This window comes from Pelobates fuscus, chromosome 7 (genome assembly GCF_036172605.1).
Source record: "Pelobates fuscus isolate aPelFus1 chromosome 7, aPelFus1.pri, whole genome shotgun sequence".
Lineage (NCBI taxonomy): Eukaryota > Metazoa > Chordata > Amphibia > Anura > Pelobatidae > Pelobates > Pelobates fuscus.
In genome coordinates, this window is record NC_086323.1 from 196,801,262 (window position 1) to 196,817,345 (window position 16,084).

At 36.2% G+C, this 16,084-nt stretch overlaps 1 protein-coding gene across 1 annotated transcript; it reads right to left on the minus strand.

Moving 5' to 3' along the window:
- Nucleotides 1–1,581: 1,581 nt before the first annotated feature.
- Nucleotides 1,582–14,255, minus strand: LOC134568428 (zinc finger protein 84-like). Its single transcript, XM_063427014.1, has 4 exons — nucleotides 14,195–14,255; nucleotides 4,776–4,841; nucleotides 3,699–3,807; nucleotides 1,582–3,535 (listed from the first exon to the last, which is right to left on the minus strand). Exon 4 carries the CDS (start codon nucleotides 3,468–3,470, stop codon nucleotides 1,905–1,907), a length of 1,566 nt encoding a protein of 521 aa, XP_063283084.1. The 5' UTR covers nucleotides 3,471–3,535; nucleotides 3,699–3,807; nucleotides 4,776–4,841; nucleotides 14,195–14,255; the 3' UTR covers nucleotides 1,582–1,904.
- Between the last annotated feature and the right edge of the window lie 1,829 nt (nucleotides 14,256–16,084).

Sequence of the window (16,084 nt, forward strand, 5' to 3'; positions counted from 1 at the left end):
AATTTTGCCCGACACCATGACATGTTGTACCTACATCCCAGAAAACACAGGCCCTAACGGTAAAGTAACTTTAGCCATAGAAAAATTAAATAATCTCTCTGAAGAGTTAAAAAGAAATTCTGGGATAAAAGATCCCTGGGACAGATGGTTTGGTTGGATGACAGGATGGCAAAAGGCTTTAATGCATATTGGTATGGCAATACTAATTTTTCTTTTTTATCTTTGCTCTTCTCTTTTGTTGTGTCTTCCCTTGTCTGAGGAAAGCCCTCACGAAGACTGTTGACCAAGCGGCACCCACTTTCACACATCTTGAAGTTGATGACCAAGACTTCCAGGATCTCAACTCACCCTGTTTGCCGCTGCAATCTATCCCTTTTGATGATAAAGTGCGAGAGTTCTAGGAAGGGACCACCTTAGGGACAGCATCTGTTAGTGAATGGTAAAGGCCCCGTGTGGAGAAGTGGTGGGTTAGCCGCCATGGGACACCCATGGGTGTGAAGTGTTCGAGAGCCATACTGACAGATGAGTTAGCCTGTTAGGGTCAGAATTAGGGACAGACTTGCACTTTGCATTAACACCTAGCTAGCGGCCACGGGGTTTCTGTGCCTTTTGGCTAACACGTCTTCTGATACTAACAAAATAAAGTTTTTATCTCTTAGAATTTAACATTTCATAGGGGGGACTGATGTAGAATTATTAAAAAATCTTTATTGTACTTGTATTGAATTATTGCACTAACTCCATTTTAACCTGATGCTGTGACAAATCCTCCATTTTGTCCCCATAACCTGACTTCTCCATATGAAAACTACATTACATGACAGAATTTCTCAGCACATCTAACACAATAGACAAAGACTGTATTCTCCATAAAGAGATGACTAACCCAGGAACTGCTGAATTTCCCCTAACTCGCAACATAGTATAATTTAAAGGCCATGAGAACACAGTAGTAATGAAATGTTCTATTCATAAGAGACCTTGCACCTAACCACGAGATTTGACATCACCGACCGAGTAAAATGACGCTCAAGACCCCTTGTCCCCCACCCGTGTCCAAAAAGTACCACCTCTTGGTGGGTGGACACGGAACTAACCACTTAGTTTTTGATCCAATTAATCATATTGATAGGTGGACACTAATCCAGACACTTAACAATTAATCCAATTAATGATGTTTATTCACTGATATCTTGATAATCAATGATGACGAAAATGTCTCTTAAAAGGGCCTGCGCGCCCTCTGATTCTGCACTTGCCAATAAATTTCCTCGAAGTTATTTTAACCTGAACTCCGTGTGTCAGACTGAATTACTTCAGCGTATATACGCAATTCAATTCTCTTTAATTTGGACAGGAACAGATAGACACTTAAACATTTTGGTTTACTGAAAAAGTACCATAACACAGGGAATTTTGGTGGACATACATATCTCCTCTATCCGAGTGAATGTGTGTGAAACTCTTGCGGGGGGGGGGGGGGGGGGGGGCGGGGTCAAAGACCTCAGAAGGGACTTGAGTTGTAGGCAGGGGAATATCGCTTTATTTGGCAAGTCGTATCAGGTTTGTAGGTCCGGGAACGCAACCATGGTCCCATTAGGGAAAAGGTGATGTAACCTTGTGCACCAGTGGAGCTGCCATGGTCTATATTAACATGGGGGTTGGGGGAAGTAGCCTTTCACTCTGTAACAAACAGAACATACAACCACAATGTATCCTGAGTTGCCGGAAAGTAATCATATGTACGTTGACTGCTACTATCACAATTACTATTTACTGTGTCAGCATGATCAAAATTCACAAAACAAGATATTTCATTTCTATGTTAATGCATAATATAATTTTAGAGACTCATCACCTGTGTGAGATCTCTGATGTCCATCAAGATTAGGTTTAACGGAAAATCATTTTCCACATTCAGAACATGAGAATGGTTTCTCTCCTGTGTGAGTTCTCTGATGACTGACAAGATTTGAATGTTGCCGAAAACATTTTCCACATTCAGAACATGAGAATGGTTTCTCTCCTGTGTGAGTTCTCTGATGACTGACAAGCTCTGCTTTAGTGACAAAACATTTTCCACATTCAGAACATGCGAACGGTTTCTCTCCTGTGTGAGCTCTCTGATGACGGACAAGCTCTGGTTTACTTACAAAACATTTTCCACATTCAGAACATGAGAACGGTTTCTCTCCTGTGTGAGTTTTCTGATGACTGACAAGATTTGAAGGGTGCCTAAAACTATTTCCACATTCAGAACATGAGAACGGTTTCTCTCCTGTGTGAGTTCTCCGATGACTGACAAGCTCTGCTTTAGTGACAAAACATTTTCCACATTCAGAACATGAGAACGGTTTCTCTCCTGTGTGAGTTCTCCGATGACTGACAAGCTCTGCTTTAGTGACAAAACATTTTCCACATTCAGAACATGAGAACGGTTTCTCTCCTGTGTGAGTTTTCTGATGATTGACAAGCCTTGATTTATTAACAAAACATTTTCCACATTCAGAACATGAGAACGGTTTCTCTCCTGTGTGAGTTTTCTGATGATTGACAAGCCTTGATTTATTAACAAAACATTTTTCACATTCAGAACATGAGAATGGTTTCTCTCCTGTGTGAGTTCTCTGATGACTGACAAGATTTGAATGTTGCCGAAAACATTTTCCACATTCAGAACATGAGAATGGTTTCTCTCCTGTGTGAGTTCTCTGATGACTGACAAGATGTGAATGTTGCCGAAAACATTTTCCACATTCAGAACATGAGAATGGTTTCTCTCCTGTGTGAGTTCTCTGATGACTGACAAGCTCTGCTTTAGTGACAAAACATTTTCCACATTCAGAACATGAGAACGGTTTCTCTCCTGTGTGAGTTCTCTGATGCCAGACAAGCTCTCGTTTACGAACAAAACATTTTCCACATTCAGAACATGAGAACGGTTTCTCTCCAGTGTGAGTTCTCTGATGCCAGACAAGCTCTCGTTTACGAACAAAACATTTTCCACATTCAGAACATGAGAACGGTTTCTCTCCTGTGTGAGTTTTCTGATGACTGACAAGATTTGAAGGGTGCCTAAAACTATTTCCACATTCAGAACATGAGAACGGTTTCTCTCCTGTGTGAGTTCTCTGATGACTGACAAGCTCTGCTTTAGTAACAAAACATTTTCCACATTCAGAACATGAGAACGGTTTCTCTCCTGTGTGAGCTCTCTGATGACGGACAAGCTCTGGTTTACGAACAAAACATTTTCCACATTCAGAACATGAGAACGGTTTCTCTCCTGTGTGAGTTTTCTGATGATTGACAAGCCTTGATTTATTAACAAAACATTTTCCACATTCAGAACATGAGAAAGGTTTGGGGTTTATGTTTACTATCTCCTTTGAGAAAATATAGGAATCTGAGAAAATGCTTGATTTTTCAGAGTGAAAGTCCTTGGTGCGGTTATTAAAAGATTTCTTCATAGCTTTGCTTTGTGTATTTCTGTTCTTGTCACCACTTTCAGTATAACCTCTCCTTACAAATACACCTGAAAGAAATATACCGGGAGTTAAAGGAAATCGGCCACTATAAATTATTGTTTGCAATACTTATAAAAAATGACAATTTATTTTTAATAGATAAGAAATACGACCCTCAGGTGTCATAGTGACTGAGAAGAAATTAAAGCGGCACTGTCATGCCGAACTTACCTTTCCCCAATCAATCCCTCTTCTCTCCCTCTGTCATGATCTGTTATTCATTTCTTCCTGTCTGCTCTCGTTTTCTTTAAAAAATAAGATAACGCACAAACACTGCATCCTATAAAAACGAAGAAAAAGAGCCTAAGTTTAGAGGAAGGAGAAGTGAGAGAAGAGCACAAAAGAGAAAGGCTAGACCGACAATAACCCCTATAAATGAGAAGGAACTTGGCATCTTTAACCTATCCCAAAATGCTCTAACATCCACACAAATATCAGTCCTTAGCAAAGGACTGAAATTTGCTCCAATGAATCCTTACAAGCCATTTAAAAGCATTTATAGATATAAATAAATTCGTAAGGAAGGCCACTCTAAAAAGATTTTTTTTGCCAGCAAAAAAGATGCATCTACCCCACAACCCTCAGTTACCTCATCAGAAGATTGCCCTAATATAATATCTACCTCTCTGAAAAAGAATTCTACTTTTTTTTCCATCACATTTTAAAACAGGTCCCCCAGAGGTTTTTTAAAAATTGGTAACAAAAGACTTTGAAAAAATCAAAAAAGAAAAATATAATCGAGACAATCTTTCACAACCAGAACTCAAGGCACTTTTACAATTACAAAAAAGATGTAAACATTGTTATAAAGCCAGCTGACAAAGGTGGAGGGATTGTAATATTGTCTAAAGATATGTATGAGGGAGAAGCTATGAGACAACTTAATGATTGTAAGGTTTATGAGTAATTGTCCCAAGATCCGACCCCAAGAATCCAACAAGTTTTAACCTCTTTTTTAAATAGTGGCCAAGACCAAAATATTTTAAATAAACAAGGATTTGAATTTCTAAATGTCTCTCAACCAAAAATTACTGTTATCTATTTCCTACCAAAAATCCATAAAGATGCTATAAACCCTCCTGGTAGGCCTATCGTATCAGGGATCAATTCAATTTTATCTAATTTATCTGAATATCTAGACATTCTTTTACAACCTTCAGTAAAATGTATGAAATTGTATTTAAAAGACTCAATGAATTTACTCCGATTTTTAAATAATTTTATTTAGAAAGACATTTTTTTACTTACGTGTGATGTACAATCCTTGTACACAATCATTCCTCACGATAAAGGTTGTTCTGCAGTTGAAAAAATCTTAAGGGCAGAAAATAGAATTTCAGACCAACAAATAAGTTTTATAATTCAAGGTATTGATATTTTTAAAAAAAAACATTATTTTTGTTTTTTAGACTCTTTATCTACAACTGCTATGGGGACCAAGGGAATGCTATGGGGACCAGGTTTGCACCCAGTTATGCTAACCTTTTTATGGCAGAGTGGGAATCCATGGCCATTTTTGGAGAGCATGACTGGCAGGCAAACCTGGTCACATACTTTAGATATATTGACAACTTATTTTTTATTTGGGAAGGCACAGAAAACTCCCTCAACCAGTTTTTACTTGTTTTAAATCAAAACAATAATGGTATAGTTTTAACACATGAATACAGTTAATCTTTTATCCGCTTTTTAGATTTGGAAATTTTTATTCAAAACAATAAGGTTCATACTAAAACTTTTTTCTTTTTTAAAGTATGTACAAATAAAGTGATTGATATGTCGAGTTGCCATTATAAACCGTGGCTCCATGGAAAACCCAAGAGCCAGTTCCTTCGCCTTCGAAGGAACTGTTCCCTTACCCAAGATTTTGAGGCTCAAACTCAAATGCTATTGAGTAAATTCTCTCAAAAAATGTATCCCTTAAACAACTTAAACCAAACCATAAAAAATGTTAGGGAGAAAGAGAGATCAGACCTTTTGGAGTACAGAGAGAATAAAGCCTCCAAAAATGCCCCAACATTGCCAATTATCTTTGACTTCAATAACAAAAATAATGTTATGAAGAATATTATCAACAAACATTGGCATATATTAAAACAGGATGAGACTCTAGCTGGTATTATTCCCGATAAACCACACGTTATATTCAGAGGGGCACCCAGCCTTAAATCCATCCTTACAAGAAACTATACTAAACAAAGCCATACTACCTCTTCTTTCTGTCCCCGCTCCTTTTTAAATAAACCCAAAGGTTTTTTTAAATGCAATAAATGCATAGTATGTAAACGTACGTACGATAAAATTAAATCAAAAACTACTTCTTTTAAATCATTTATTACATACCCTATAAAAAATTGTATTCACTGCAGCACAAAGAACGTTAATTATCTATAAGAATGTCCATGTGGTCTTCAATATGTGGGCATGACTACTAGAGAATTAAAAACCAGATTGGCAGAACACTGCCGGAACATCCTAAAAGGTTATGAAAACCGTTCAGTATCCAAGCATTTTTTTTTTTAAAACACAGAAAAAACCTAAACTTCTAAAATGCATAGGTATAGATACCTGCAGTATCCCTTGGAAAGGTGGAGACATTAAAACAATTCTACGCAGCAAAGAGATGGAATGGGCATTTAATTTAAAGACTCGTGACCCACAGGGTCTCAATATACAGTTTGATCTTTTTAATTTTCTATAAGTCCCTATTTTTAATATTTCTGCTTGTTTTTATTATTTTATTATATATTTATTTTTTTATTATTTATTTATTTATTTTAGTTCATGTTTAAATATTTATCCTTGTAATTATTTTCTTATGTACTCATGACTAATTGTATTCAAAGTTTACACATTGCATCTTAAGCATATACATATGTATTAAGTGTTTTGCAATTATGCAGTCCAGTCTTCTTTTAAAAATGGAGTCTGGATCTTTATTGCCCTACAGAATCAATCCAACTGTATAATAGACCTTTTCCCCTTCCATTTATACAAACTGTAAGCATGCTGTCTGCTCATCTATTTGAACAGACAGCATGCAAACACTGCCTCCGTTCGCGATCACCATAGGGCTCCTCTCCTTTGGTGACGCGACGTTTGATTTGTCCCGCCCGGCCGGCTAACTTCGCATGCGTTTCATTTAAACCACGTGACGTGGAAGTGATTTTAGCCGCGCGTCACGTGATCTCTTTTTATATCGATTTCTTAACATACCAGCACCTCGTTTCTTAAAGTTACATGCAAAATTATTCTTTTATATATGTGTTATATGTGTTTTATATTACTGCCATACAATTTTGATATGTATTTTAAAATTAAGGTTATAATGACGTCATTCTGGCGGGAATATTCAAATTCCAATACAATTAATGTATCCTATATAAAGCATTGTAAGTCAGGTTTATGTTTTTATTATACTCTACTTGAAGAAGCCTATTGTAGGCGAAACGAGTCTAGAGATGGCTTTAAAATTTTTATATATTGTTATAATAAAGGAATTTTGGCCCTAAATATTTTAGTTGCCACTTTCCTTTCTCACTTTTATTTTATTTATTATTTTATTTCTAAGCCTGACTTTTTTGGTTTTCATCATCCTAAGAAACGCCAAAAGAATCCTTAGGTGGGGATTATACCACCCATGCGTTATACACCGAGCAGTATAAGCCTGCTCAATATATTGTGAGTACATTTTATACTTTCTTTTAATTTATACTCCAGTTAAAGCAGTGAGCACTATATATTTTATCTTTTTATTTTTCGGCTGGAACCACCGTTGGACTACTGAACTTTAAGCGGTTACTCCATATATCCTGTAGTGGGGATCATTCCACGTCACGCCTTTCATACCAGAGCTGGATTTTAGCTCTGGAAATTGTGAGTAATACTTACATATTTTTATATCCATATATACCTACCTACTGTACCTTTGGATTTCCTCTTTTTTTCTGTTCTTCCCATATGGCGCACTGAAAATACAAGTCTGCATCTGAGACAAATCACCGTTGCCCTACAGGAATTTCCCTTATTTATTGAGGATTGGAGGGTACACCCCTGTATATAGGTGTGCTGCCTATTTATCATACACCCCCCATATTTGTGGCATTTTTAGCGCTGATCCTATTTTGACTTTCTTCTAGAAGATAAAGTAGGGACTACTTGCCTTATGGAGGTTTCTTACGCCATGATCAGCTATGACCAGCGGAGGAGCAAAGTGTGCTTCATATCCGGTGGTCAGATACATTTTCCCATAATTCTTGGCTTTCCTCCCTGTTCCCGCAAGGCTTCCTGTCAGTATTGCCAAACGTCCTGTCACTTAAACAGAACGCCGGCAAAACTGAAATTGCATCCTAACAGAATGAGAACAGTTTCGCCATTCGTGTTAGAACGCAATTCGGGACTTTGTTCGTATCCGAATTTCATTTGAATTAATGAACCTCCGATCCTATTCATTGCTGCAGCTGCATCTTGCAGCCACTTAGTAGATAACTTCCTGATTCCCACGGTATTAGGGAGCTATCTACCAAAACGCTGAAAGACCTAAATTGTTCTTTCAGCCACATTTACTAATACTAAGTAAAGGTTACTTAGTAATAGTAAATTCTGCCCCTACTCGCTATATCGCGAGTAGGGGCATGTCTTGTAAACAGTGTGCCTGGAGGAGAATAATTGCCAGCCTCTTGCCTACTGACTATGGCCCTAAGGCCCTTTAAAACATTTTTGGGGCTTATGGACTTTTATTGGAACCCCCCTTTAAAACGCTGTCCCCAGAGTCCTGAAAAACTGTTAAATAACTTTGTGCATGTAAATTTCCCATATGGTTTGGTAAATGGTTTGGTAAATGGGGCTTAAGAAACTAATTACCAAACAGGCGGACCACACACAAGGGGAAGTGTGCAGTCAATTTACCTCCCAGGCTGTTGGTTAAACGCAGGTTAATTGCCGACCCCTGGATGGCCGCCGTACATACATTCGAAACACATGGTGGCGGCCATCATTTTTTACTCGAACGCGGTCAGCGGTGTGTGTCGTCAAATTCATGGAACTGAAAACGGCTACGCATGAACACCGCTGACCCATACCTTCTCAGCAACTTCGACACTTCAGCTGGAATCAAAGTGCTTTCGACGATTCGAACGCCATGTTATACTAGGCTATTTGCACGAACGGCCCAGTTAGTGCATTCGAATGGGACTTAGCCATTTTCTCAGAGTAAAATAGACCACTGCACAGCCCAAATCTCTGGAACTCTTTTGGGCAGGAAAGCCATGCTTCCGGTCGGTCAAATAGGACTTCCAGCTATCTTTTTAACCACTGGCCAGATTTGTATGATTTTTGGATATGTTTGTATATGGAGTATGCTGATTTAGAATGTCTTTTTTATGGGAATTGTATGTATATTTTAGAAGTTATTAATATTGTGGAATACAGTATTTTTCCTGCCTGTGATAATAAAGTTAATCCATTGTGTTGAGGTAATTGAATCACAGGCAGAGGTGAGTGTTTGTGTGTATTTGCTGGGAGTGTCTGACTGTATTGTACGTTGTTGATTGGCTGTTCCACAAGAGCACATGGGTTGTAACCTTGTGGAGAAATATGTATAAAAGAAGCAATAAAACCTCAGTTCATTCTGTTCCTGCCTAACCCTCAATCTAGAGTCTTGTGTCTTTTTGGGGGAATCACTATGTAACGGACCGTTTCAGCAGACAAGGGGTTAAAATCGTCTAGGCGATAATCCCCATTTTCAAAGACAGGCACAGCTACTGTAAAATCACCAAAACTCACAAATTGGATATAAGTGAATGCACCAAACTACCGAACTGCATACATGGGAAAAGGCTAGCACTCCAAACTCCCGAACTGGAACCTCACGAATAGCTGCTAGCAGACGAACAGGAAAAGCTCCCAAGCGGCTTACACTCCTGGCATGGGACCTTGTGGAAGACTGTAACAAAATATACAGAACCAATCAGTATACAGTACAATTTTTATACACACCCACACGAAGAGTGTCCTCTCTATCCTGGAGATAATTACCGTATATACTCTACCATAAGCCGAGTTTTTCAGCACATTTTTTGTGCTGAAAAACCCCAACTCGGCTTATACTCGAGTCAATAGTCTTTGCCATAATACAGACTGGGGCTGTGGGGGCTGTGAGAGAGCGTTACTTACCTCTCCTGCAGCTCCTGTCAGCTCCCTTCTCCTCCGCGCCGGTCCGTTCAGCACCTCGGTCAGCTCCCAGTGTAAGTCTCGCGAGAGCCGCGGCTCTCGCGAGACTTACAGTGTGAGCTGACAGAAGAGCTGACCGGACCGGCGCGGAGGAGGAGAGAGCTGACAGGAGCTGCAGGACAGGTAAGTTACAGCTCTGCCAGCCCCCTCTTCCCCCCACTGAACTACCAATGCTGGACCACCAGGGAAGGAGAGCCCCCCTCCCTGCCATGGATCAAGCAGGGAGGGGGGACAAAAAAAAAAATAATAATAATAATACAATATTAAAAATAATAATTAAAAAAAATAATATAAAAAAAAATAAAAATAATAATTACTATACAATAAATAATATAACAAAACATGATCAAAATAATAATAAAATAACAATCAAAATGCCCACCCCCCACCAACACATACACAAACACACTCTGCATCACACACACTCACACTGCATTCATATACACACACTGCACTCATACACACACACACTGCACTCATACACACACACACTGCACTCATACACACACACACTGCACTCATACACACACACTGCACTCATACACACACACTGCACTCATACACACACACTGCACTCATACACACACACTGCATTCATTATATACACACACTGTAAATAAATATTCAATTAATATAATTTTTTTAGGATCTAATTTTATTTAGAAATTTACCAGTAGCTGCTGCATTTCCCACCCTAGTCTTATACTCGAGTCAATAAGTTTTCCCAGTTTTTTGGGGTAAAATCAGGTGCCTCGGCTTATATTCGGGTCGGCTTATACTCGAGTATATACGGTAACTTAAGTGGTTGCAGAGAACCTAATTATCTCCGGGCAGAGAGAAACATGTGCTTTTGACCTTTTAACAAAACTGTATTACAATCAATAACTCTTGTTTCGCTGAACGAAGTCCCCATGTTCCACACACCCCCAGATAGCTTGGATCTGAGCGCATATTATAGGCGAATAGCGCTCAGATCCCACGAACACAGTTCTCAATAACGTCGAGTAAAGTTTAAGTTCACCAGCTGTAATGGAAGTTAAACTGCACAAACCCACATACGAGTGTAACAGGGGAAATGTACAATCCAAGCAAGTAAGGCGAATGATGTGATCCAGAGACAGAGGGCTCTGTCCCAAGTGCCTTAAGACCCCATGACTTAAAGGGCCAGCATCCCAGGGTAAGAGGCTATCAATCCGGCTCCTCCAAGCGATAGGGGGGTAGGGCAGTTTGTCACATGCAGACCCAGTGACAAAAGCCATTTTGTCACAATAGTAATACAGAGTATCTATACGCTGATAATAAACATGTCGCTCTGTATAATAATACTGAGTATCTATACGCTGATAATAAACATGTCTCTTTGTATAGTAATACTGAGTATCTATACACTTATAATAAACATGTCGATTTGTATAATAATATGGAGTATCTATATGCTGATAATAAACATGTCGCTCTGTATAATAATAATAATAATAAGTAACTATACGCTGATAATAAACATGTCGCTCTGTATAATAATACTGAGTATCTATACACTTATAATAAACACGTCGCTCTGTATAATACGGAGTATCTATACGCTGATAATAAACATGTCGCTCTGTATAATAATAATAATGAGTATCTATACACTGATAATAAACATTTCGCTCTGTATAATACGGAGTATCTATATGCTGATAATAAACATGTCGCTCTGTATAATAATAAGTAACTATACGCTGATAATAAACATGTCGCTCTGTATAATAATACTGAGTATCTATACACTGATAATAAACACGTCGCTCTGTATAATACGGAGTATCTATACGCTGATAAACATGTCGCTCTGTATAATAATAATAATAATGAGTATCTATACACTGATAATAAACATGTCGCTCTGTATAATAATAATAATGAGTATCTATACACTGATAATAAACATGTCGCTCTGTATAATAATAATAATGAGTATCTATACACTGATAATAAACATGTCGCTCTGTATAATACGGAGTATCTATATGCTGATAATAAACATGTCGCTCTGTATAATAATACTGAGTAACTATACGCTGATAATAAACATGTCGCTCTGTATAATAATACTGAGTAACTATACGCTGATAATAAACATGTCGCTCTGTATAATAATAATAAGTAACTATACGCTGATAATAAACATGTCGCTCTGTATAATAATAATGAGTAACTATACGCTGATAATAAACATGTCGCTCTGTATAATAATAATGAGTAACTATACGCTGATAATAAACATGTCACTCTGTATAATAATACAGAGTATCTATACGCTGATAATAAACATGTCGCTCTGTATAATAATACTGAGTATCAATACGCTGATAATAAACATTTCGCTCTGTATAATAATACTGAGTATCTATACACTGATAATAAACATGTCGCTCTGTATAATAATAATGAGTAACTATACGCTGATAATAAACATGTCGCTCTGTATTATAATACTGAGTATCTATACACTGATAATAAACATGTCGCTCTGTATAATAATACTGAGTATCAATACGCTGATAATAAACATGTCGCTCTGTATAATAATACTGAGTATCTATACACTGATAATAAACATGTCGCTCTGTATAATAATACTGAGTATCAATACGCTGATAATAAACATGTCGCTCTGTATAATAATAATAAGTAACTATACGCTGATAATAAACATGTCGCTCTGTATAATAATAATGAGTAACTATACGCTGATAATAAACATGTCACTCTGTATAATAATACTGAGTATCAATACGCTGATAAACATGTCGCTCTGTATAATAATAATAAGTAACTATACGCTGATAATAAACATGTCGCTCTGTATAATAATAATGAGTAACTATACGCTGATAATAAACATGTCGCTCTGTATAATAATAATAAGTAACTATACGCTGATAATAAACATTTCGCTCTGTATAATAATACTGAGTATCTATACACTGATAATAAACATGTCGCTCTGTATAATAATAATGAGTAACTATACGCTGATAATAAACATGTCGCTCTGTATAATAATAATGAGTAACTATACGCTGATAATAAACATGTCACTCTGTATAATAATACAGAGTATCTATACGCTGATAATAAACATGTCGCTCTGTATAATAATACTGAGTATCAATACGCTGATAATAAACATGTCGCTCTGTATAATAATACTGAGTATCTATATGCTGATAATAAACATGTCGCTCTGTATAATAATACTGAGTAACTATACGCTGATAATAAACATGTCGCTCTGTATAATAATAATAATAAGTAACTATACGCTGATAATAAACATGTCGCTCTGTATAATAATAATGAGTAACTATACGCTGATAATAAACATGTCGCTCTGTATAATAATAATAAGTAACTATACGCTGATAATAAACATTTCGCTCTGTATAATAATACTGAGTATCTATACACTGATAATAAACATGTCGCTCTGTATAATAATAATGAGTAACTATACGCTGATAATAAACATGTCGCTCTGTATAATAATACTGAGTATCTATACACTGATAATAAACATGTCACTCTGTATAATAATACTGAGTATCTATACTTGATAATAAACATGTTGCTCTGTATAATAATACAGAGTATCTATACACTGATAATAAACATGTCACTTTGTATAATAATACTGAGTATCTATACTTGATAATAAACATGTTGCTCTGTATAATAATACAGAGTATCTATACGCTGATAATAAACATGATGCTCTGTATAATACTGAGTATCTATACACTGATAATAAACATGTCACTTTGTATAATAATACTGAGTATCTATACAGTGCTAATAAATGTCGCTCTGTATAATAATACTGAGTATCTATACACTTAGAATAAACATGTCGCTCTGTATAATAATACGGAGTATCTATACCCTAATAATAAACATGTCGCTCTGTATAATAATACTGAGTATCTATAAGATGATAATAAACATGTCGCTCTTTATAGTAATACTGAGTATCTATACGCTGATAATAAACATGTCGCTCTGTATAATAATACTGAGTATCTATACGCTGATAATAAACATGTTGCTCTGTATAATAATACTGAGTGTCTATACGCTGATAATAAACATGTCGCTCTGTATAATGATTCCGAGTATCTATACACTGATAAACATGTCGCTCTGTATAATAATACTGAGTATCTATACACTGATAATGAACATTTCGCTCTGTATAATAATACTGAGTATCTATACGCTGATAATAAACATGTCGCTCTGTATAATAATACTGAGTATCTATACTCTGATAATAAACATGTCGCTCTGTATAATTATACTGAGTATCTATACGCTGATAATAAACATGTCGCTCTGTATAATGATACCGAGTACCTGTTATGTTTGATGATAGCTGACTTACAATAACATACCGTCTATTAATCAGCCAGGATTTATTGATCACAAGTCACATATTATGTTCGATCCCTTTGTTGATAAACACATTCCTGCTGTAACATACACCCAACATGGCCGAACTCCATACACACACTGGGAAGAGAGAGCAAATCTAGGGGGTGTGCCAATCCCAGCATGCCTTGCACACTTACTACAGGAGCTGGCTAGGGAAAAACTGTGCATTGTGCAAAGCTCCCCTAGAGGGGACTGCTGGTATACAACACAGTATCCACATAATAATGTAGTCACAAGACTGTATAATAATACTGAGTATCTATACGCTGATAATAAACATGTTGCTCTGTATAATAATACTGAGTATCTATACGCTGATAATAAACATGTCGCTCTGTATAATAATACTGAGTATACGCTGATAATAAACATGTCGCTCTGTATAATAATACTGAGTATCTATACACTGATAATAAACATGTCGCTCTGTATAATAATACTGAGTATCTATAAGATGATAATAAACATGTCGCTCTTCATAGTAATACTGAGTATCTATACGCTGATAATAAACATGTTGCTCTGTATAATAATACTGAGTGTCTATTCGCTGATAATAAACATGTCGCTCTGTATAATAATACTGAGTATCTATACGCTGATAATAAACATGTCGCTCTGTATAATACAGAGTATCTATACGCTGATAATAAACATGTCGCTGTGTATAATAATACTGAGTATCTATACACTGATAATAAACATGTCGCTCTGTATAGTAATACTGAGTATCTATATGCTGATAATAAACATGTTGCTCTATATAATGATACTGAGTATCTATACACTGATAATAAACATGTCGCTCTGTATAATAATACTGAGTATCTATACACTTATAATAAACACGTCGCTCTGTATAATACGGAGTATCTATACGCTGATAATAAACATGTCGCTCTGTATAATAATAATAATGAGTATCTATACACTGATAATAAACATTTCGCTCTGTATAATACGGAGTATCTATATGCTGATAATAAACATGTCGCTCTGTATAATAATAAGTAACTATACGCTGATAATAAACATGTCGCTCTGTATAATAATACTGAGTATCTATACACTGATAATAAACACGTCGCTCTGTATAATACGGAGTATCTATACGCTGATAAACATGTCGCTCTGTATAATAATAATAATAATGAGTATCTATACACTGATAATAAACATGTCGCTCTGTATAATAATAATAATGAGTATCTATACACTGATAATAAACATGTCGCTCTGTATAATAATAATAATGAGTATCTATACACTGATAATAAACATGTCGCTCTGTATAATACGGAGTATCTATATGCTGATAATAAACATGTCGCTCTGTATAATAATACTGAGTAACTATACGCTGATAATAAACATGTCGCTCTGTATAATAATACTGAGTAACTATACGCTGATAATAAACATGTCGCTCTGTATAATAATAATAAGTAACTATACGCTGATAATAAACATGTCGCTCTGTATAATAATAATGAGTAACTATACGCTGATAATAAACATGTCGCTCTGTATAATAATAATGAGTAACTATACGCTGATAATAAACATGTCACTCTGTATAATAATACAGAGTATCTATACGCTGATAATAAACATGTCGCTCTGTATAATAATACTGAGTATCAATACGCTGATAATAAACATTTCGCTCTGTATAATAATACTGAGTATCTATACACTGATAATAAACATGTCGCTCTGTATAATAATAATGAGTAACTATACGCTGATAATAAACATGTCGCTCTGTATTATAATACTGAGTATCTATACACTGATAATAAACATGTCGCTCTGTATAATAATACTGAGTATCAATACGCTGATAATAA